The sequence below is a fragment of the Corvus hawaiiensis genome, chromosome 8 (genome assembly GCF_020740725.1).
Source record: "Corvus hawaiiensis isolate bCorHaw1 chromosome 8, bCorHaw1.pri.cur, whole genome shotgun sequence".
Classification (NCBI taxonomy): domain Eukaryota; kingdom Metazoa; phylum Chordata; class Aves; order Passeriformes; family Corvidae; genus Corvus; species Corvus hawaiiensis.
In genome coordinates this window covers 33,260,821-33,285,185 of record NC_063220.1, presented here as the reverse complement: position 1 = coordinate 33,285,185, position 24,365 = coordinate 33,260,821, and the positions used below count along the sequence as shown (strand labels likewise).

Sequence of the window (24,365 nt, the reverse complement as noted above, 5' to 3'; positions counted from 1 at the left end):
GGAGCCGGCAAACGGGAGCGCCCCAAAGGACACCACAGCGCTGGCACCCGCGGGCAGCGTTCGAGGAAGGGTGCTGAGGACTTAATGTCCAGTTTTTCTGTAAAAAATTTATTTTAGAACCCGATTTTTTAACGCTGCTGAAGAAGCGAGGCATGGTTACTGTCCGTGTTTGGATGAATTTTGTTCCCTCACAGTGCCGAGTTTCCAGCACGCTCACAGGGTCACAGATGCCCTAACAGGCAGCAGCTACTTTGCTGAGCAGAAAGAAAAAGCTCCCAAAACACCTGGTCACTTCAGCAAACATGATTTTTAGCCATCCTCCAAGACAGGTTGGTTTATCAAGGAATAAAGACAAAGAGGAGTATCTAACAGGCTTTTACTGTCTGATAAAATTCAGCTCAGTCCCGTATCTGTAGCAGAGGTTAATTGAGTGTCCTGTTAAAGTCCCCGATTTCCACTCTTGAACCAGCTTTTTCTCTTGAAGTCTCCTTGCCTGCTGTTTCCGAACTTGGAGAACCCTCGTCCCGCCTCCTGGGGATATTCTTCCAGCTCAGGCAACTCACTTGCCACCGACAACTGCCAGCGCCGTGTGTCCTTCCACTGCTCCTGAAACAACACCAATGTAACCAGACTTTATGTCCCTGCAGGGGTGTCCAAGGTAGCATCAGAAGCAACACTGAATGCGAAGGCATTTCCAGACAAATCCCACCCCTGCCAAAATAGGCCATTAGATCCCCCCATGGGAAACACAGTCCTGTGACAAAGGATAAACAATCACAAGGGACAAAGGGAACGAAGTTGACAGAAAACTGGTGAACTCTCAAATACACTGGAGAGGCCAAAACAGACTAGCCAAAGACCACAGAATTTTCGTTAATGAAATAGGGTAATATGGGAACAGAAATGAGAAGAGACATGGCAGGGTATTTTCTAATGACTCTCCTGTGTTCCTTCTAGTCACTCTGTTGCCAACACAACATCCTTATTAAAACCACAAACCTTAACCTCCAAAACCACCCTATAACTCAATCCTTTATGGCAGCTGCCAATTTTCAAATCACCAGGTTTTAAAGCCAGCTCTGGCTACACAAACATACCTGTATGTTACTCAGTTCATCAACAGGGATATCAAAGCACACACCCTACCAAACAAAACAAAAGAGGCACAAATTTACAACGAAAGAATAAAGGCCTCGACAACCAATCCCACTACATATGTATTTCTGATGCTTTTTTTTTTAGGAGGCAATTCCTGCATTATCATTTAGGAGTAATGTCTCTAATAATTCTCAAAGTTTTAAAGCACTCAAGTAACATCAATGCTTTTTTTTTTTCATTAGTGTATGCATGAACAGCACACTCGTGATAGGTTACCATTTCCTGAGAAAAGAGATTGAGTAGGGATAGTGCGGTACCAACATTTTGTACCAATACTTCAGAACTCCAGCCTCAATCACTGCACAAACTGGTTATATGTGAACACACACAAAGCCCCAAATCCCTTCATTCCCAAGGCTGGCCATCTTACCATCTTCCCCTTGAGGAAACGCATTGCAGACACCTTGTTGTCGACTTCCTCCCCAAGCTGTTCCTTCAGCCCCCGCCAGGCATAGCCCATGGTATGCATCTCTATCGAACATTTCAACACCATGGTCACAAAACCCTGCAAGAAACAGAGAAAAATGTATAACAAGGCTAAACTTGGTCAAACCTACTGCTAGAAAAGATAAAAAAACCCCCAAACTGATACAAGAACCACAGTCCAATCACACAGTATGTCCAAAATTGTGTTACCACACAATGAGCTGGGCCACGTTCTCCCTAAATCCATCAGAAAAAGGAAGTGCTGTACTTTTCTTCAGTTAGGATCTCTTTGAGATCAGGTAATCCCATGCTGTACTTGCAATATGACAGAAATGTAAAAGATTTCTGATAAGGGGGAAACTACAATAGCATGAATCAATCTATTTGCTTGTAAAATGTCACTAAACTCTCTTAGAGCATCAAAGTCTTCTGTTACTTCAGTCTCTGGAGAAATTCTTTTAACTCTCATCACAAGAAAATTTACTGATTTCAAGTGTCACCCAGGAAGAGCTGATTTCAGCTAAGGAACAAGCAACACAGCAGGAGCCTGGGGGGTAACAGCTATTCAGAAACCCAGCTGAAAAAGGCTGGGAAGGAGATGCCACATGTGGCCTGGACACAAGCAATTCATGCATCCATCCTTGTTATCACAGGTGCATCATTACTTACAGCTGTTGAGTTGAGCAGGGAGCGCTGCTGGATGTGAGCTGCCCCGGAAATGTGCGCCAGGGCTGCAGCCAGGGCAGCCACCGCCCCCTTTTCATCTATCAGCTCTTCAGCTGATTTTCTGAAGTAGTCTACCGCAGACGGAGGAACAGCCTCCAGCAACCTACACAGTTACAACACAGGTTTAAACAGGTAAGAAAAGGCCACTGTGAAGCGCAGCCATGTTTAAGACATAGCCCAAATTGGTTATTTCTGAAAAAGGCAGGGGGAAAAAAAAGAGATAGGAAACTAAGAACAGCTACTTCTGTAATGCTATTTCTGGTACAACAGCTCCCCCCATCATTTTTTAGTATACAGTGAACCCAAAACCATGCCCATCATCTGTTTTACACTGGTCAAATCCTTGCTAATTATAATAATCTGCTTCAAGGCAATTTCCGCCACTGGGGAAGCAAATGTAAACAGAGCTGCATGGAATAAAAGCCATAACCCTTGGAAATAATACAAAGAAACACAAGCCAGGGCTAAAACACCCTCACTACTGCAGAGTAACTCCTCATTATACCAAGTATTGCTTTTTGCACACTGCTTCCACCATGTCATCTGAACAGACAAAATCAGTTTCCCCTCACAACAGTAATTCCCTCATCTGTCACTGATTTCTGATTTTATAAACAAAGGGTAATTTTTGCAAAAGATTAGAGAACATTATATTCTTTGAAAAGGTCTATGTTCAGCCCACAGAGATTTACTGATACCACCTTATGTTGTCCATACAGAAAGCAGTGACTTATACCACATAGGCAAAGCCATGCTCACATAGAGGTGTGATCCCTTAAAGCTTTGCATTAAGCTCTAAGCATCTAGAACAACATCATCTCTAAACCTTTTTTAAGAACAGGCAAATAGGCAAATAAACTTACTTTTTGGCATCACTACTTGAAGCTTTAATTACATCTGTAGCAGAAGGAACGCCTACACGCTTAAAGGTAATACCCTGAAATCAAGAAAACACATTAAAGGCATTTTCGGCACTATACAATTCAATGGTACCTACATCACATTACTGAGACCTCTACTTACTGTTTACAAGACCAACATACTCTTTACTAAGTTATTTCTAAAGCTAAAATAAAGCCTTTAAGTTCCCAGCTTTGTTAATTTGGACCTACTTGACTCCAATGTACATGCAGACTGTGATGCAAGGCATGGTCTGCCTCATGCATTCCTGTCCCAGCCTGCCTGCTGACATCCACAGAGGACTGCCAGCATGGGAAAACTAAGGCAATACAAGAACAAGCCAATACAAAAGCATCTACAAACACCAAATATCAGCACTTCAGGCCTACTAGTCTATGGGACAGGAGAGTCCCATTCTGGACTTACAAGCAGCCCATGATTACAAAGTCTAAGAGTAGCAGGGTGCTTTTAGAGCTGAATAATTTCCTTAAGCGGAGACCTGAGGTACAACTCACCGCTTTGTGCTCAACTTGTTTCAGAAGATCTTCTTCTCTTCTCTGAAACAAACAAATGCAGATACCAGTTCGGCCAGCTCGGCCCGTGCGTCCAGAACGGTGGATGTAGGAATCAACATCCTTCACAAATTGAGATCAACATGAGAAAACCTTATGTTATTTAAACTGTTGACATTTCAGATTAAACACAAGCTAAATTCAAATTTAGCAGCCTAAGGAGTGATACATTATGTGTTTATACCCAAACTTATAACTACACATAAACCACTTAGGTTTGCCTGTGCTCCCCCACCCAAAAGTATGCTACTCAGCTTTAACAAACACTGCTGACAGGCATTTTAATTTTTTTATATAAAAAGCTCCACTAGAGTGGAGCGATGAAAAAGGCAGCAAAAATATTTTAGATTTTTTATGAAACTCAGCAACATTCAGAAGGAATTCAGAAAAGATGCACAATATCAAAACCTAGGAGTTTCCAGAGTAAACAAAACCCAAGACTTTAATCAAAGCTCAAACTGTAAAACTTTCAACCACAAAATTTTAGATCTGGCATTTAAAAAAAATTCACCTAATTTGTGAATTGGAACAGAACATACTTCTGATGAAAAAGAAATAACCCACCACTCTGGCACCAAAAAAAAAAAAAGGTAAATAGAATTTTAGTTTCCCCTAATGACTTACTTTTGGTGGTGAGCACTGTATAACAAGGTCAACCTCGGGAATATCCAAACCACGGGCAGCTACATTTGTTGCAATCAGAACCTCAAACACACCATTTCTGAAGCCTTTTAATGTAATTTCCCTCTGTTTCTGTGGAATGTCACCATGCAAGGACTGGGCATCCTGTCAGTGCAACAAACCATCAACACGACAGTTAATGGGAGTCTAGGCTGCAGCATCTAAAGATATTTACCTGCAAACCTCAAAATACTGTTCAGAGCAACAGAAAATAATTACATAGCTGATACCAAAGGAATATAAAGCATCCTGCTTTGTTTGATCCTTTTCTGGGATTTACTGTGAAAGCAGCATGGCCAACTGGCAGAAATTGCTGCAAGTTTTTTATGTGGATGGTATATGAGATTTCTCTAACACTAGGCAAACCATGTATTCCCACCACTGCTCTTTGCCCATAAATCAGCACTTAGTATCAAACAGGATTTTCTCAAAAAAATATGCAGCACTTTTCCTCACACTCAGAAAAAGGGCAGTAATTCAAGCAAGCACAGAAGACCTGCTCAATAGATCACCTGAGTTCCAAACAGTCTTGGCAAACCTTCCAAGGGCAACAAGACATTTCATTCTACCATATTTGGATTTTCCTGAATGACTGTTCAAAGATCAAATGCCATTAAGAGATGGGAATCCAAAAAGCATATTAATGTAAGATGGGATGTAAGTCCACTACACTAGCTCCTGTTTGTTACAGTTATTACTACCTCCTGGTTATTCAGCATAAGCTGTGTATTTCCTATTGATCTGGGTCCTGCACAGTTTTAAAGCCAAAGGAATAAATTCATAATCTCAGTCAAGAGGATATTTTAACTTCAAATTTCCATTTTTTGAAACAGCTTTCACAAGTCTTAAAACCACCTAGAGAAACAATTTTCTTCAGACAGTTGCAATCTCCTATTTATTTCAGGGCATTCAACCCCCGACTATCAGAACCGCTGCTCTGTGCTCAGCCCCCAGTACCTGTTTGAGTGAAGCATTCATTGCCAACTCATTTGCTTCCCTTTTGGTCTCACAAAAGACAATGGTTCGCCCACGGCTGCCACTGTAGACCTGAATGATGTCCCCAAGAACTCCTGCTCTCTGAGATGAGCGACACTGTATAGCCAAGTGCTGTTTGGGAAAGAAACAAGAAACCTGTGTTAAACCTAAGCCACGCACAGGATAAAATGAACAAAAAAGACATTTTAATTTCTTTTAAGCTTGCAAACAAAATCTGTGTTGTCAACCATGTGAAAAGTCATTCCATACCCCCATTTGTAAAGTTAATGCACAACCCATTTTATCAAGGCCACTTGCTTTCAGGACCTGCACTGCTCTGCAGCAGAATCACTCACTTCCACAGTTGTGGCTGTCCTTTGAGTCTTCCTTCCAATCAGGTCGATCTGTTCGTACTCATCTCTCATGTATTTTTTTGCTACATCATAAACCCATCGTGGACAAGTTGCAGAAAACAGCAGTGTCTGCGGGTTGTTCTCGGAGCCTGGAAGGAAGGACCATCGACTTCAGACATCACAACAAACCATGACACTTGAGAACTGATAAAAAAGCAAGAGTTGCTCTCAAATTGACAAGTCTCTACATGCACTAAGTCACTACAAGATGTGAAGAAACACTGCCAGCAATCAGCTTTTTGTGGCTTTTAGAGCCAAAGTGGTAAACACTGTTTTTAGTAATTGTTGAGATTTCTATTTCCAGTAATTCAAGCCTTTTCAAAACTTCTGGCATTAGTGAAATGTGGCAAGGAGTTTCACACATTAATATTACCTCCTTCTGCTCTGTACCTGGTACCTGACAGCTCTGCTGAACACCCACTACATCAGAAAAGAGCAAATATTCCCTAGCTGTCAGCTTTGTGTGACGACAAGTGTACAGACAGATCATAACCCTAAACCCGTCGCTCAAGTCACGTCTCAGGATGAGGAACACTAGGGCTTAAGCAGTTGGGTTCGCTGCTTTTTTCCCTAGCTTTTTTTTTACTCCAGTCCATCCAGAGATGCCACTCCAGCCCTTCAGCCATCTGTCACCTCTCTTCGAACTTTTTCCAATTCTACCTTGCCCTTTTCTAGCATCACACAAAGAATTTAAGTTAGGGGTGCACCAGAAGTTTTTAAAGTAGTATAACTGTGTTTTCTGCATTGTCCCCTGATCGTGTCCTGATGTCTGAGTTCACCTTTCTTATAGGATGATCCCAAGATTTCTTCCACTTGTTCTGCAAAGCCCATGTCTAACATGTGATCCACTTCATCCAAAACAACATGCTTCACACTGGAAAGTTCCAGCTTGCTATTCTGAATGTGGTCTTTGATCCGTCCAGGAGTTCCCACTAGAATATCGATGCCACTTTTAAGGAGATCAACTGGAAGACAGAGAAACAAGGACAGTGTCAGACTGCTAAGAGACAACATGATAAAAAGTTAGCAGCACACAGCAACACCTCTCATTTTAGAAGCAAAAAGCTGCTGCCCTTTAACCTCAGAATAAAGCACTACATCCAAAGGTAACAGCTACCTGCAGTCCTAGCTGCTCTGTCAGGAGTTCCAGTCAAACCTCATGCAAAGTTACAGGGAAATACACCAATTTCCAAGCAACAATCAGCTGACATTAGAAACCTTCAGAGCACTATGGCTTGGTCCTGAGCTCCACTCAGGACCCAGACAAAGACCTGGATATCTTCTACAAGATCACTCTCTGTGTCCAGTTCCATCAATTCAATCCCAGAGTGATCAGTGACCCTAACCCTAAATTTCCATTACTACATGGAAACACTTTCATTTTCCAGCTAAACTCTTTGTCACAGCTACCTCTGGAGACACACAGAGCCACAGGCATATACATAGTTCTCGTCTTTCTGTGGACTGTCACCTAGTCCCAGTCTATGTCCACACAAAAACACAATAAAGAACAAACTAAAAGGACTAGACATGTCACAGATCTACAACCATTCTTTTCCATAAAGATTTATTGGAACTAAAATAATTCAACCCAGGCCGTGTGCTTCCTTTGAAAGCCAGGTCATTTGAGTTCCTGACTGAACTCGAGGTCTGAGGGGGCAAAAAGCCCATTTTTACTTATGGAATGCATTTGGGAAAAGTCAGCTCCAATCCATTAGTAATTCCTTAGCAGTTACTTACGCTGTTCTTTATATGGAGCTCCTCCATAAAAACAAGCAATTGACAGTTTCCTTGTGAGATTCTTGAAGTCTTTGGCTACCTGAGTGGCCAGTTCCCTGGTTGGAACAAGAACCAGCACCTGGAGGGACAGATAAACAGGCAAAAATGTAGCTGTGCTTGGGAGAAGGTGTAGGAGATAAGAGTTTACTACCCATCAAACACCTTGCACTCCCATCTTTATTCTACATTTGTTGTAGAGCCCACAGCTTCCCACCATCCCAGCAATATTAATATTAAAGCCAGATAAAAGACACTTCAGTAACATTACCAAGGGCAAGGAAGGTGCAGCTCAGCATTAAAGGGTAGGAACAGTCACTAAATCTGGTGTAGTAAGATTTTAAAAGATAGATAGCATGATGCACTCTAGCCATACATCCTTCCTTTTCTCCACCAACCTGCCTTCCTCCAATATCTACCCTTCCCACCAACATTTTATTTAAGAGTGAACCAATAAAACAAAGAGCTGAATTCATCTCTTAAAGCTTTCAGACAATAGGATTTTAAAATTTACATTGTTTATTTAAATTTAATTTAAATTAAATTTAAATTTAAAATTTACATTGTTAATAAAACAGAAGGATAAAGCAGGCAACAAATCTGCAGACTATATATAGTTCTGCAGTCTAACGATAAATATATACACTCCAATGTATAGGAATAGGTATCTGATCACTGGCATCTGGTTACCAATTCCATCTCTAGTAAACACCACTTGCATCTCTTGAGTGTCCAGACATGAAGGAAACAAAACAAAAAAAACACCAACAAAATCCTTCACTTATCGCCATGGAATTTATAGTGAAAAACAACCTCAGCAAACAGAGCCAAGTCCAGGTGACTCAAACATCACTTAAGAAGAGGCAGGGGACTGAGCCCCAAAGCTGCACACTAAGAGCCCGACGACAGCAGCCTGGAAGTTCCCTAGACACTGCTGCAGTGCCCTGACTGTTCTCCCAAACACAGTCACAAGGGACCTCAAACACCAAATTTGTCATTGCCGTGATGCTGCAAAACTCTGTTACACTCTATCCCCTGATCTGAGCAAAGCACTCAGTATTACAAAAAACAGTATAGGACAAAGAAGTCCCAAACAAAAAACCTGAAAGCAACAGTAAAATCACTTTCAAAACCTGCCATGCTCTAAGGTTTTGGTGTAAACCCTTAAGTGCAAGTTACTTTTGGTGCACGGCCTCTTCTCCCATCCTGCGAGACACTCTGAAGTTTTTCAATCAGTGGAAGAGCAAAAGAAAGGGTTTTCCCAGTTCCTGTTCGAGCTTGAGCAATTACATCTTTGCCGTCATATATGGGTTGGAAAGTCTTCACTTGCACAGGGAACAGGTATTTTACACCTCGAGCTGTAAGATAATTGAAAGACGTTTCACTAAAAGGTGAACTAACAATTAGAAGCCCTCATACATAAATAGCCCAAATACGTAGGGCACACCACCTCAAATCCTGTACACAGAAATTGCAGCTTAGAAGAAAACCATATATCTTTACGTTTTATTCATACTCTAGATCAAAAGATATTCCACCCCCATGGTGAGAGTTGAGTATCCATGATGAAATACAGTCTTCTTTGTGACGGATAGTTTAAGAGAACAGGAGAAGGAGGAAGAACCCCAGCATGTTTTTTCTGATACAGTTTAAGATTTTGTGGCAGCTTGGTTTTGAAGGTGAGAAGATGATGGTGTTTGTTTCAAAACATTCTAAAACATCAAAGAGATTTTGCACAGTAGAAGTGAAACAACCCATCCAACAGAAACTTCAGAGCTAGGACAACATAAAGCAACAAGGAGAATTTTTTCCAAGGAACAAGACTTGCACATCTTCCCAACACAGAGGACAAGAACCCTACAGCGATTACTTCCTCAACAAAACTAATCACAAAGACATGAAAATGCCCAAAACTATGAGAATAACCCTAGACAATCTGTTCACACAAGGCAAATAGTCTTCATATACAAAACTCCATTAAGGCTGTCTAAGAAGCAACATTGTAGACAGCAGACATAGGAACAGAAATAAAGATATAGAGAATGATGCTGACGAGGAATGTGTCTCTAGAATGTGTATCTAGGAATAACCACTCCATGGAAGAATAATTTCATCTTAAGGCACCTGAAATTGAACAAACCAGAACACTTTTTTCTACTAACAGCAGATTCTCTAAATCCACAACGACTGCTCATATCATTCTTAGCATACAATAAATGTAACACAGTTTAGGACTATTTAACTTTGGCTTATGCAGGTAACAGAGTGCAATTCTGAACAAACATTTACAGAAATGTCTTTTATCACACAAACTAACCTGTGAGAAGGTTGATAGTGTTTTGTGAGAGCAGAAAATTAGAGAAGGCGCCTTCTTTTGCTTCTTCTGTCAACTCCTAACAGGATATAAAAAAGAAAAAAGACTTAGTAGTCCTGCAAGATAAGCATAAAACATACTCTACACAGGCACCCAAGAAAACCTGTGCATTTGCTGTACTACCACAGTTTAACCAGATACTTCCTTTCTGCTCAAAGGAAAAAGAAAACCCTTTAGATACAGGCATGCTTGGCAAATCAGGAAACGGAAACTATTTGTTAAAAATTTTAACTAGAGTCCACTGAAACCATGAGAAAACCCTTTTTCACAACAAAACATACTTGCTGTAACAATTCACTCACTGTGTGAAGCATGAATTTCCCTCTAGAAGACACCTATGTAGTACACCATGCAAAGAGCTTTGAACTTTACACGTGAGTTAATACTTAAAACACAAAATTTAGATTTTACTTCAAAGATCCAAGAGGTTGCATCATTACACCCTACATACAAAAAACACTCTCTTGACACATGTTCCCACCCTAGACACAAAACTACTCACAGGAGGCCCTACACAGGGCCCCGTTGGACATTTGTGCGAGAAGCGGGAGAACTCCAGAAGTGGGAATTAATGAGGACAACTGTGGCTTTCTATTACAGAACACTTTACCAATACTTCTTCAAAGGTCCTGCCATCAGAGAGAGTACCATCACAGCACAAAGTTAAGTCATGTTTCTGGAATGGTGGCTGCCTATGCAGCAGGGAAAAACCTTTGTGCTATGGGACACAAACAACCTGTGACACGAAGACGAGTAGCACATGGAAACTGCTCCCCTAACCAGCCGCCATCCCGACAGGACATGCCGCTCCGAACGGTCGGCATTTAGCGGGAGGGGGAAAGCACGTGGAGAGCAGCTCCCACGGAGAGCAGCTCCCACGGAGAGCAGCTCCCACGCGTTGGTGCACGTGGTGCCGAGCCTCACTCACTGCCCGCAGCCCGGGCGGGAACGAGCAGGACGCCGGGCAGGATGAGAGGCGGGATGCCCAGGCACTCCCGATGCCCAGGAGCAAGTGCCGCACATCCAAGGCGGACAGCGGCAAAATGTGCCTACGACAGATGCCTCGTGCTCCCACTGTCTCGCAGCTCAAGTCTCCACACAGCGCGCACTACGTGTTATTAAACCCACTAATTACCAGCAGAACGTTAATTAATCAAGACATGGGCTGTGCTGGCAGAGGACCCCTACCTCGGCGCCGCTGTCCTGCTCTCCGGCAGCTGGGGATGTCACGCTGTCGCTCACAACGGAGGAAGATTCCACCGCGTGCTGGGACGCGTCGCTCTTTCCTACCAAACCGTTGCTCTTCTCCTTGATCTTTTTCGTCTTCTTGGGCACGGGGGGCTCGAAATCGCCGTCCCCCAACCCGCTCTCCTCGGGCTGCGCCTGCTCGGCCTCGGCCTTACCGCGCCGCTTCGCTTTCACCTGCCGCTTCACCTTCTTCTCCGGCGTCTCCTCCTGCTGCGGGAAAGCCGCCGTCACACCGGAGAAGCCCCTTCTTCCCCCCTGCCCGCCCCCAGTCGACTTTAAGCCCCCCAAGCCCGTACAAAATGGCCGCACCCGCGGCCGCACGTGGCGCGCCCACCTTGGCCTTTCTGCGGCGTCCGCGGCGCACCGACTCTGCGGCGGCCGGCGCCTGGGGCTCGGCGGGGCTGTGCTCGGGCTCGGCGGCGGGCATGGCTGCCGGATGCTCCCCGGGAAGGTACGCGGCCGCGGCGCTGCTGCCAGTGTCGGGGCCGGTCTCGGCGCGGCGGCCCCAGGACGCGCGCCCCGCCCCGGCGCGCAGGAAGTGAGGCGGGAGGGCCGGTCCGCAGGGCAGCGCTGCCGACAGCAGCACCGACGGGCCCGCCCCGGCGCCGCACAGCCAGCCCAGCCGCCGCCCGCCGCCGCTCGCCGGGGCCACCGCCGCCCGCACCGCAGGGAGCCCCAGCCGCGCTGCCCGGCCCCACACGGTCCCCATGCAGCCGCTGCGCCCTCGGCCCGCCCCTTCCGCCGCAACGCCCGCCGGCCCCTTCCGCCAGCTCCTCCGCCACCGTGAGCTCCCTCACGGCCCTCGCCTCGTGGTCCGCTTAGCAGACCTCCTTTCGCGGACTTCCCCTCATGGGGCTCCCCTTGTTCCCCACAAATCCGGGCTTGTTCCGCGGTGTGCAACAAGCCAACATTCGAGAGACCTTATTGATTTCAGAGCTGCACAAGCTCGGGTGTTCGGTGGCACAAGTATAGCACCACTATCGGGCTTATTCAAACACAGAAATCCCGAGTTAGAAAGGGCCCAGCACTCTACAGGGATTGGTTAGTATTTTCCACACAAATTCGGTAATCCCAGCTAACTTCTCCACATGCTCAGGAAAAGGGTATTGACCCCCTTAGGTAGGCGTCTTTCTGACCTGTAGCCGTGATTTTTAGTTACAATACTAAAACATAATTCACCCATAGGATACATGGTCCATGAGCATTTTGCCAACTCAGCAATGTATACATACACATTCATCAACATACTGATTTACTTCATCCTTAAAGCTTCTTAGTTCCAGGACGTCCTTGATTAAGGGCTACTGTTAGCTGTTGCATTGATTAGGCTTGAAAATATACAAAGATGTTACAGTGAAGAACATCCTTACCTATAATAATCTTGCCATATTCCACCTTTTGCAACACCCTAATGGGGTTATGAATCTCCTTCACAGTTGTCCCTCATCAGGGTTCCTCTTCAGGAGCTTCCCCTCAAGCTTTGGAAACTGTCTTTCCTACCCCTGTTGTATAAGGAGTCACAATTTGGGACAGAAACTAAAAACCAGTAAGTTTTAGGGAAAGAAGAGTTTAATTCCAATTCCACAAAATAAAAAAACCAATAGGATTTATTTTTCCTTCACTGGCTCCTGCTGCCACGCTCCCCAATCCAGCACCTTCCAACATTGCCACCAAAATACTGCTTCAAATATGTGACAACAAAATATGAAGTTGTAAAATAATATTTAATTTTATCAGAAAATGTACAGGTTTGAGCAGCAATTCAGATCTCTATATATTATACAGTGAACCAGGCTACACTTGAACGCAACAGACACATTATGGAAAGATTCAAAGAGCAATATGAGAAACAAAATAAACAATTCATTTTTCCCTGTGGATTTTTTGGGGTTTTTCTTCCTTTGCACTTTTTTTTAAAATGAACAGAACCTTGTTTATGAGCAAAGTAGTACTGACCAAAAAAAATACCTTAATGAAGTATTTTCCCCAATGGTACAAACACACAGAAACAGCCTAGTGTAATGTAATATAAAACACTTCAGTCCCATTTTTTTCTCACTTCTGGATTGTTGAAGTTAATGTTCAAACGCTCTGCTGAAGCTTCGTTTCTGGCCCCTGCTCCTGAATCTGTTTCTACCAGAGCCACCACGCCGGCCATTCCTGGAGCTTGAGAAGCTTCGGCCATTTCCTCCACCACCTCCGCCTCCTCCTCGTATGGATTCTACCAACTCTGGTAATTCAGTCGCCACACACAAACGCCAGTGTTTTGAATCTTCCCATCTTGCCTACCAGAATGAAGTCAGACATAGCAAGTTAAATTCTAGGAATACAAATATAGGGTATGTAATAATTATTAAATTTGCTCAACTGAAAGGTAAAATCGTGAGCTGATATATGGGATTCAAGCTTCTAACTGGAGGGATCAATAATTTTGGCATAGTAATACTAATGCTACCAAGCAAAAGCCTGAATTCACTTTTCTGTGGAGAGAATTCTGGGTGAAAACAGAATAGGGAAAAGAGGAATAAAGCTTGCTGCCTACAAAGATGAATCCAGCACCACTTTTCTCAGTGCAAAAGTTTCAAGTTATAGACTTTTGGTCACAGGGGAATGGCTTAGAAAAGAAACACTGTGCTTATTCTGCTCTTCACTTCCTTCCAAGCCATCCCTTTTGCCACTAGGAAAGGCAGGATAAAGGCTACATCATCTTTTCAGTCTAACCCAGTCCGGCCAGTTTCATCTCCAGTATGCTGTACCCAGTATTTGCAATGAACATACCTCTATTTCTTTTTGGTCTGCCGCAGGAACATCAAAGCACACACCCTGAAAAGAAAGAATAATTTCAATGCATACAAGTCAAGCGTTTTAAATGATTGCAACTAAAAACAACAGAGCCCACAAATCTACACCTGACAGACAGGTACTATCAGGACTGACTGTCCTAAAAAATGCTTTTCTGTTTTGACATTAAGGCACAATTAACATGCTTCCTACCTTTTACCTGTTCTGCTATCCCCATAGCCATGCATTATCCTACCTCCTGAGCATGTCAGCAGAGCCCTAAGCACTAAAATAACAGATTGAGGCCCATCATCAACAGTGCCTGGAATAGAGAAAAAGACCAAATAGCTCCCCTGACAATTGCTAAGAAAAGGCTGCAATCAGAAGAGCCCAGTAGCAAAGACACAAAACAAAAACTTACCATTTTTCCCTTGAGGAAACACATTCTGTTCACCTTCCGATCAACATCATCACCCAAAACTTCTCGCAGTCTTCGCCAGGCATAGCTCATATTGTTTATTTCTTCAGAGCAGCGTAGTATCATTGTAACAAATCCCTAAAAAGAAATGGGGCACGTTCCACTCAGTCAGAGGAATAAGCTTCAGCACATATATCGGACAGGAGAAACCTGCCAATTTACAGTTTATTAACTAAATCTTTGAGTCGGTACTGTTACAGGGCATCGAGTATCTTTACAGCCACTCTATTGTTGCTTTTAACAAAATCAGTACTTCCTAGTGGCTTAAGTATAGTTCTCAAACAAAATGGTCAGGAGACAAATAATTCTCTGTTTAGACAACACAGAGGTGTGGCTCTTTTTCCAGTTTCAAGACAAGCATTAAGCCATACACCCTTCCTTACCACATCTGAGTTCAGCAGTGAGCGCTGTTCGATGGAAGTAGCGCCCGAAATATGGGCCAGAGCTGCAGCCAGAGCATTAACTGGTCCCTTTTCTTTTATTAGCAACTGAGCAGATTCTCTGAAATACTCAATAGCAGTCTGAGGAACAGAATCCAGGCACCTAAGCAATTAAAGCAAAAAAATTTAACAATTTATACACCAGTATTTACTAGGCTCTGGAATAGGAAAAAACCACAGTAATCCAAGATTTCAACAGTGTTCAGAAAGTTCAAAGAGACAGCAAAGAATAATTCAAACAGTCCTTCTGAAAGGAAGGCAGGAAGATACAGCAGGGCTTGAGTCCCCGAACACACCTCATGGCATCTTTGCTGGAAGCCTTTATTATGTCTGTTGCAGTAGGAACACCAACACGCTTGAATGTAATGCCCTGAAATTTAAAAGGCAAAAGACAAATAAAAACTGCAGACCATAAATAATTCAGTTCTAAAGAGGCAGTATTGAATTCCAACAGAACAAGCATTAAAGTCTGTAATTTTTCTTCTTATTTTCACCTTTTAATTTCCAATTTTTTCTAGAGAAAATTGCAAGGTTAACCTTACAGGAAAATGGGTAACACTTAAAAGGCTTTTATGTACCAGATCAGTTTAAACGGTTCAGTGACCTTAAACTGAAAACAGAAACCATTTTGGCAGATTCCTGGGGAAAACAGAGTCCTACAAATTCTAAATTACTACTTTTAGTCTGATAGATTTGAATCTAAGAACAAATTACAGAGTCTTAGTCTAAATGTAACTGTTTCATGTGCCAGGAATAAACCATCTCATCCCAATCACATACTTAATTGTCAAGGAAACTACCATATGGAACACTGCACAAAGTGCAAAAATGCAAGTAACAGTTCTCAGTAAAGCTGCACATATGCACATCACTGGTCAGATGATAACCAGGGTGAACACTACACTGAAATACTGCGAGTTTTTTCTCATTTCCACAAGGACAACCTTACTGGCATTTGCTGAAGAGGTGTGGGCATGAGAATCTTCAGTGCTCTCGCTGCTCCACGGTAACCGACAGTAACCAACCACCCTCCTCAAGACACCCGAACCTCCTCTAGGTGCTTTATAAACAACATTCTGTACTTGAACAAATTAGAGTCTTGCAATTAGAAGAAAACGGTACTTTACCGCTTTTTGTTCCACGTGTCTTAACTGATATTCTTCCTTTCGCTGATAAAAACAGATACAGATCCCAGTCCGCCCAGCTCGACCTGTGCGTCCAGAACGATGAATATAAGACTCCACATCCTTCAAAAAAAGAGAGCCTTATGAGTTACCTAATTCATTGTAATTTGATCAATTCATTGCATCCACGTAACTTGTAGAAGCCATTACCGTTAAGCCTGAACAGGGCACAGTAACTGCATCAGAGAATTAAATTAGAAAACATTATTTCACTAATATCAAGCAAATATGCTTTTCCATAATCCTCTAAAAATCATGGTTTGAAAGCCAGAGCCATAAGCATAGATCAACTTTATGCATCACCACTCATTTGGAGTGCGTATTTCTCTACAACAGTCCCACTCACCCTCCTGCACATCCACTTGAGTGTGGTTACTGTGGTATTAATAGCGTATTCACTGAAACATTACATTGTTTCTTTTAAACGCTCTTAATTTCAGTCCCTGTTCTCACTGTTCTGGTCCATAGCTCACATTCACCCCCACTTAAGAGAACTATTCTTCTCACTGCTTCCAGTCTTGCACACACCTAGCTTCAAAGGGAGAGGCTTGGAACAGCCTCATAAGAAGACATTTTAAGGAAATCATCTTTAAACATACTAGGGGCTGACACACTTTCAAAAAATCCCCTAAGAAACTACTTCTACATATCTGGACGTTCCTCCCCCTTAAACACAATGCTGATGAACTCTCTGTGGTCAATATCATCACCTGATAGCGTACACTACTTGAAAACAAGACTACAGATTATTACAAGACATCCAACGTAACAGTCTCCTACCTTTGGTGGTGAGCTTTGTACAACCAGGTCAACTTCTGGGATATCTAAACCACGGGCAGCCACATTGGTTGCAACCAGAACTTTAAATGAACCATTTCTAAAACCCTTCAGTGTGATCTCTCTTTGCTTCTGAGGAATGTCACCATGCAACGACTGGCAATCCTGAAAAACAGTATTATTTTAGAACTGTACCAAAATCCCATACAGTGCTCCATTTTATGGTCAGCTTTGGGTATAACATCTTGGTATTTGATAGGTACCGTATGGCAAGATACAGAAGATGAACTGAATTACTCAAATTTATATTTTAAGTGTCTTACAATATGTACTCAGTAATTCTTATTAATATACCTAAAAGGCCTTTAACAGTAGTAGGAAAACAGAACTGCAATGTGTGTCTTAGCTCTACATCTAATTACTGTGACATATGAAAACTTTGCCCTAATTTGCCATCCACACCATCTATGGCTGTTTCAAAATAGAAATCTACAACTTTTGTTTCATGTGCATGAGAGAGAGTAAAATCCTATCTGACCACACACAAAAGCCTGCCCTATGCATTTTGAAACTCTCCTTAAAACTTACACATCATAGGTCTGGTATCAACATAGGGTTGATACATCTCTGACAGGTTTTGTTACTTAATACACATGATAAAATACCTGTTTGATTGAAGCATTCAGAGCCAGTTCATTTGCCTCCTTTTTGGTCTCGCAGAAGACAATGGTCCTCCCGTGGCTGCCACTGTAGACCTGAATGACATCTCCAATAACTGCAGCTCTCTGAGACCAGTGACACTCTATTGCCAAATGCTGCGGAAAAGAATTCCAGTGATTAGCTTGTGTAAAGTTAAGATTCTTTTAAAATACTTTTGGAACTGTTAAATACAGAAATAGTAAAGACAGCTCCCTGACGGGGAAAATGTGCTAACTCACGATCCTGGAACATAAAAAATCCATAAAGCTCTTATGCTCACCACAATTAGTCTTATGTTCAGCAAAATAATTACAGTAAGAGAAAGTCAGGTGTCTAGCATACATGTATTATATTCCTTGCTATGGTATTTACTGCACAGCAAGCGAAGGCCTACTGAGGTGAGATACTACAGGAAGTTTGAAAAAAAGTATCTTGTATACAGAATAGCAGAAGTTGACTGTGATGTCCATGACGATTTAAAAGCAGCAGGCTGATGTTCATGTGTGCCTTTTGCTTCCAACTTGGATAAATTTAGATACTACTTTTCTCTGAAAACCCACAAAATGGACAAGAAAAGCCTCTCTCTACCTGTGATGTGAGAAGAGAGATCCTAAACCCAGAAACAGCTTCACTAGCTGTAATGTGCCTTATGCTTAGAAAAAAATTCTCAAAACAACTTCCAACATCACTGTGGTAATGCACCTTAGGAAGAGATGAGCTCTCATAGCATAAAAGAAAAGGGAAAAAGCCTGAAAACATTTCGCATGAGATTACTCACTTCTACTGTTGTAGCAGCCTTCTGAGTTCTTTTCCCAATAAGGTCAATCTGTTCATATCTGGACTTCATGTATTTCTTAGCCACATCATACACCCAGTGTGGGCAAGTTGCAGAAAACAACAGTGTCTGGGGATTGTCTTCAGAATCTTAAAAAAAACCAGAACAATGCTTCACAAACTTCATACATTTCACCTAACAGATGTACACAAGTTCATTACATGGGTGATTAAAAATGAGGTTAAATATCAGTACATAACATAAAGAAGGCAATTGAGGTTTTTAAATTTATGCATTACTGACACCTGGAGTAAAAAATGTTCTAGAAAGTCTAAATAATTTCAAGATTATGAAAAAATTACTAAGGCCAAAAAATCCAATCTGTTTTCAAGCACTGATAGAAGTAAAAAGCTAATTCGTTTTAATTTGAAGAAGCCCAAGCACAACTTGAAGATAGGTGTCAAAGACAGTTATTTACAGACCCCTAGGTACTGAATTTCCAGTTTGCAAAGGTTCTGTGAATGAGTCTCAAGATCACAATATAGAATATTCAGTCATTTCTAAACAAAGTCCCTTTATACCTGAATTTTAGCTAACTAAATTATCACTAATATTTCCTACTATTTGTTTAAATATTGGGATTACCCTTCTTGTATGCAACTCGTAAAATGTCTTCCACTTGCTCAGCAAATCCCATGTCCAGCATCTGGTCAACTTCATCAAGTACAACGTGTTTCACCTTGGTAAGGTCCAGCTTGCCATTCTGGAGGTGGTCTTTGATTCGACCAGGTGTCCCAACCAAAATGTCAATGCCACTTCTCATGAGATCAGCTGGTGAACAGGGAAGAGTAGAGTTAGCAGTGAACTAGGGAGCAATAACACATGGTAGTAATGAAACAGCTTCTTAAACCATTCATAAGTACACTCCTTACAAAAGTGAGAACAAATGATGAACAGGAAGAAAAAATCTGGAACAAAAAAAGTAAGGTAGAATATCTACCTCTCTTCATGAAGAAAAAAAAAAAATGTACTTCCCTTCCCTGTCCCCATGATTTAAAGTAGCAAGGGTAAGCTTCTTTTAATACTCTTTAGAAATAGTTAGCTCTTCCCAAATTATCTACTTTAACTGGAAATTTTTTAAAATTTACCTATTTAACTATTCAAATTGCAGAAATCAACTCCTTCCTGAGGTTCTGCAGTGGAAAAACAATCATCCCTAATGCCTCAAGATGTATCACAATGAAAGAGCTCATTCTCATTCCTTGTTTACAACTACCCAGACAGTAAATTACGCTGTCACAACAATTTCTTCTCCACTTTACAGATCCTCTATGTATCCCTTATCACATGAAAAAACACATACCCACCCACAGCTTTAAGATTAAACTTTTTTAAAGAAAATGGGTTTACAAAAACCTAAACCCAAATACAGGTGATACACACAGTATACTCTGCTTCACTTTAATTTAAGGTACATGAACAGATAAGCAACACCAGGAATACAACTGACAGCCACAGCCATTTATCTCCGTAAGAAGATACATTTTGAGCTGCTGAATTTCCCATGAATAGTATCCAGCTCTTGAGCTGTAAGTGTGTGTTTGGAAAGACCCAACTGCATTTCTTAAATATGGGAGTCAATCAATATTTCAATTATTAGTCCAAAGAGTCACCTACTTTGTCCATTATAGGGAGTTCCTCCATAAAAACAAGCTACTGTCAGCTTCCTTGTGATGTCCTTGAAATCTTTCGCAACCTGATTTGCCAGCTCTCTTGTTGGACAAAGAACTAGAACCTGCATAGAAAAGACAAAACAGGTATCTTCTCAGCATGGCTTCTGAGAAGCCACTAAACTTCTGATAATTAATTTAGATCTGACCCTTTGTAAAATTAAAAAAAACACAGCTGTTTTAAATAATTATCTAAGCAAAGGCTGGAGAAACACACTGCTTAAGTCTCTCATAACATCATTAAACTCCTTCAGCATATACTCACTTAGGACAGGCTAACTTCTTTTTAAACAGGATAGGAGATACTTAAATTTTATTTAATTTTAGCTCCTGAATAGATCAGCTACAAGTTTTCTTCTGCATGTGCATATGCTGTTTGAATGAATACAAGACTGAAGGATGTGGGTAACAAAAGGTTTTTGCACCTGCTCAGTAATGCTTCACAGTCCTATGAGAAGGTGTAAGGAAGAGCTATCAGCTGTCTCTCAGCTTCCCTGTGGCTCAGGGAAACATATGTTCAGTCTGCAGTGCTGCTGTGCTAATCTATATCCCTGCAGAGGCAACCATGGAACCATCCTCTCTTCCAACACACAGCTTCCCTGCAGGCAGGTTAACCAATTCCATTTAAAATGTGATTGAAGCACTGCTCTCCAACCTGGCATCAGTCGCTTCACAAAAGGAACCTTAAAATCCTTATCCTCTTATCCTATTTACCTCTTTCAACGTTAAAACCCATTACCAAAAAGCAAACAGTAGTGTATTATGGTAGAGTGAGGCCTGGAATCTTTTATAAGGCTTACAACTCCCTTGAAGAAAGCTTTTCCTTCTCCAAAAGACTGTACCAAATCTAGAGACAGCGTTCTCAGTCAGCCAAGCAATGTGATGGGCAGATGCATATAAAACTGCTAGTACTAGTTTTGGAATGCACTTCAGGTAATCTATGAGATGGCTGGCAAGATTAAACAAACTGACAAAAATTATTAATGAGGACATGCTGAGCTTTGGCCTATCTAGTTTTTTTGGAGGAATCGTAAAGAATTCAGTGAAAAACCACACATGGTATTCCTTAGCAGAATGAACACAGCTTATAATGAATCTGCATTCTCTGGAGCAGAAGCTTCAACATTTGGTGGTGCTCCTAGTGAAAACTAAGTCTATTTTTAAAACCTCCCACTGTTTACATGTTTTAGAAAGAAACATGTTTAAGTAGACAGCTTTTATCAAGCTGTCAAGTTACAATTAGTAACTCATCTGTTAGCAATTTGGAGGAAAAACAAGCATCCAGTAGCCACTGGCCCTGAACAGGGAACGTGACTGAGCAAAATTAAATAGGAACACATTGAACACCTGTAGTTTTGGTGTCCCTGTGGCAGAAAAAGGAACTGACAAGTGCATAGATCTGTTGTGCTCTTCACTCTTCATCAGAGGCTGGGAGGCAGCACAGGACGCAGGCAAAGCCCAGCAAACACAGCTTTCAAATCACCTTTAATGTGGGTCAGCTTACCCCTGCACAGACCTGAAGAATTTTTCTAGCAGCTGAAAACCCTGAATCATTTAGATGTAAGACAAAGCAAAAACACCATTTTAGCCAGGCACAGTTACCTTTGGTGGACGGCCTCTTCTTCTTTCCTGTGACTCTCCCTGAAGCTTTTCAATTAAGGGAATAGCAAAAGAGAATGTTTTCCCTGTTCCAGTTCGTGCTTGAGCAATGACATCTTTGCCAGAATACACTGGGTTGAAGGTCTTCACTTGCACGGGGAACAGGTATGTCACTCCTCGAGCTGTGACAATTTCAAGAGATTTCCTTAATATGATCATTTTACAAGTGTTCTTTCATACTCTTCAGTGGAAATTATTCCAAGAATTTCCATCAACTCTAAAGTAAGACTGTATCATCACCTCCACTGATTTATTTGATCAGATGAGTCATCTGCAAAGAGTGCCCCAGGACTATCCATTTTATTCTCTCACTTCACACCCCCAGAGACAGTGCTAGCTAGGACAGAGAAAGTTAATAGCCTTTATGGAAGACTTTCAGTACTGTGCCAACATATCTCAAAATCCCTTCTACTCTTCTTTTTATTCATACTAAATCATGTGCAAACTAACATCACAGATACTAAATGTAACTGGTTTTCCTTTATTCACACCAAAAAACCCTTTAATTGAAAAATTCTCACACATCTTTTTTTTTCCCCCTTGGCTTGTGTCATTTAGAATTTTACTGCAAAGGCCAAACTGGACAACACTGCAAACAGGAAAGTCTGCGCTCAAAGGTGTATTTAGAGCAGGCAATCAATGTCTTCTGCACAGCATCCGTGCTTGTACAGGCACAAGCAGAGCACATCTCGAAAGCTTATTGATCGAGGATGTTGAACATAAAAACATGACAGAGATCACTGACATTCTACAACAACACCTTGCCAAGAAACTTACCTTGAAGAAGCTGGATAGTTTCTTTGGAAATAGAAAAATTGGAGAAAGCACCCTCTTTCTGTTCTCCAGTCAACTCCTGTTAGGTAAACAATAACTCAGATAAGATTCCATGTGAATATCACATAACTGTCAGTAAATTCGAAGTAATTTAAGTAAATTCAGCATAGCCACTGGTGTCATACTCTTCAGTGACAGTGTCACAGCTGCAGTTAAAGAGCCTTCTTTGTTTTACCATCATATTTGAAACTTGGACAAAGTTAGCAGAAGTCATCTGTAGGTTAAGAGTGTTTCGTATCTAACAGCATAGTAAATCCAAAACACTCAAACCAAAACTGAAAACTCTTCATTAGAATAGTAGAAAATCATGAGTTGGAAGGGATCCACAAGGATCACCAAATCCAACTCCTGCCTCTGAACAGGACAACCCCAAAAATCACAACCTCATGATGCTGAATCATATTAAAGCTCCATCTCAGTGCAACTTGTCTGTCCAGCAACAGCTACCACAGCACCAGACTGCTGAAGCATGGAAACCATGATGCACTGATCCAGCACTTCAGGACTTTCATAATTCAAAATTCTTCCAAATTCTTGGCAGACTGAATAATTCAAGAACTTTAAATCTTGAAAATTTACAGCACTTTCGACTGATAAGGAAGGGGGGAAAGGGACTACAACCCATTCTAAATTTGGCCTTGTTACAATGCAGGAGTTAAAAATTATAACACACCACTATAACTAAAACCAGTCCTTAGCTTTACCTGATCCTGCTCGCTCTCACTTTCGCTCTCACTTGACGTTTCACTAGAACTACTCTGTCGGCTTCTGCGGGAGGATTTGCTGCTAAAGGAAGACAATCTCGATTTCTCCAGGCTTTCCTCTTTCGTATGACCGTTCTGTTTACTGACACTCTTTGATTTCTTGGGTTTCGGTGTGTAACGCTCCTCATCCGATTCCTCGCTTTCATCTGTCTGAGTCCTTCCCCTCTGAAACTTGTCCCGGTGTTTAGATTTCTTCTCCTTTTTTTCCTTCTGGCAAGGCACAGAGCAAATGAAAATACACGCTCGTGGATCCAAGCGATACGGAACAGAGAAGAGGGTGCAGAACAGTTAAAGCTTGAAGTGCACGTTCTAGTTACTGACGGGGGCGGTGGCTGGCACGAGGCAACAGATCCCTGCCGGCCGCCACCGCTCAGGAGACACGTTACCGACCACGAGACAACCGGGCCTTCGTTTTCGGGGCTCTCCCCCGCTCCGGGTGCCGGGGAAAGCGCCTTCCGAGCTCCCGGCGGGCTCCGGCAAGCCCAGCACGTCTGGTGGGGCCGCCCCGACACGCGGCGAGGCCGCGGCCCGGCTCGCCCGCGCACGTGGCCGCCCGGTCCGGGCCGCCCCGCGGCCACGCCGCGCACACCTCGCCCGGCCCGCGCCACTGGCGGTGCGGGGTGGCCGCGATCCGAGGCCAGACCCGCCGGGCACCAGCCCCAGCGTGCGGGCGCGGCCAGGCCGTACCCGGAGCCCTTCCCTGGTACCTTGTGCCGCCGGCGGCCGCTCTCCGGGACCGCCTCGGTGTCCATCGAGCAGTCGGAGCCCGACTCGGCCCCGCTGCTGGTGCTGCACCGGGTGGCCTCGGGCATCTCCGCTCGCCGCCGCCGCTCCGCCACGCCGCGCTCCGCAGCAGCCGCGCGCCCGCCGCGCGTCACGCTCCGAGCGGCCGAGGCGCCCGGCAGCCAATGGACGGCGGATCCGGCAGTGCGGAGGCGGGGCCGCGCCATCCAACAGCCAATCGCCTGCGGCCGTCGGCGCGGAACCACAACTCC

The 24,365-nt window shown here is 42.9% G+C and overlaps 2 protein-coding genes across 2 annotated transcripts; both read right to left on the bottom strand.

Annotated features, from left to right (window-relative positions):
- Positions 1 to 288: 288 nt before the first annotated feature.
- LOC125329778 (nucleolar RNA helicase 2-like) lies at positions 289 to 12,441 on the bottom strand. The gene is made up of 16 exons (XM_048312143.1): positions 12,386 to 12,441; positions 11,584 to 12,019; positions 11,190 to 11,459; positions 9,945 to 10,020; positions 8,807 to 8,985; positions 7,592 to 7,709; positions 6,631 to 6,816; positions 5,795 to 5,940; positions 5,421 to 5,570; positions 4,407 to 4,568; positions 3,726 to 3,845; positions 3,174 to 3,247; positions 2,254 to 2,413; positions 1,529 to 1,663; positions 1,098 to 1,142; positions 289 to 606 (listed from the first exon to the last, which is right to left on the bottom strand). Exons 1-16 carry the CDS (start codon positions 12,439 to 12,441, stop codon positions 439 to 441), a joined length of 2,481 nt encoding a protein of 826 aa, XP_048168100.1. The 3' UTR covers positions 289 to 438.
- Positions 12,442 to 12,954: 513 nt separating this feature from the next.
- Positions 12,955 to 24,227, bottom strand: LOC125329396 (nucleolar RNA helicase 2-like). Its single transcript, XM_048311314.1, has 15 exons — positions 24,078 to 24,227; positions 23,311 to 23,580; positions 22,550 to 22,625; positions 21,716 to 21,894; positions 20,061 to 20,178; positions 19,029 to 19,214; positions 18,387 to 18,532; positions 17,575 to 17,724; positions 16,913 to 17,074; positions 16,076 to 16,195; positions 15,245 to 15,318; positions 14,892 to 15,051; positions 14,452 to 14,586; positions 14,028 to 14,072; positions 12,955 to 13,534 (listed from the first exon to the last, which is right to left on the bottom strand). Exons 1-15 carry the CDS (start codon positions 24,180 to 24,182, stop codon positions 13,325 to 13,327), a joined length of 2,136 nt encoding a protein of 711 aa, XP_048167271.1. The 5' UTR covers positions 24,183 to 24,227; the 3' UTR covers positions 12,955 to 13,324.
- Between the last annotated feature and the right edge of the window lie 138 nt (positions 24,228 to 24,365).

Bases quoted from the DNA above. Each gene is read 5' to 3' on its own strand.
- LOC125329778 (XM_048312143.1), bottom strand. From the start codon at position 12,441: ATGTATCCTATGGGTGAATTATGTTTTAGTATTGTAACTAAAAATCAC. The intron at 7,710-8,806 runs GTAACTTGCACT...CTGTCCCTCCAG, and splicing joins GAAGAGGCCGTGCACCAAAA to GTGCTGGTTCTTGTTCCAAC. The intron at 4,569-5,420 runs GTACTGGGGGCT...TTGCACTGACAG, and splicing joins TGAATGCTTCACTCAAACAG to GATGCCCAGTCCTTGCATGG.
- LOC125329396 (XM_048311314.1), bottom strand. From the start codon at position 24,182: ATGCCCGAGGCCACCCGGTGCAGCACCAGCAGCGGGGCCGAGTCGGGC. The intron at 18,533-19,028 runs GTAATCCCAATA...GTTTTTTTTAAG, and splicing joins ACGAGTTGCATACAAGAAGG to ATTCTGAAGACAATCCCCAG. The intron at 13,535-14,027 runs GTATGTTCATTG...TCATTCTGGTAG, and splicing joins CAGACCAAAAAGAAATAGAG to GCAAGATGGGAAGATTCAAA.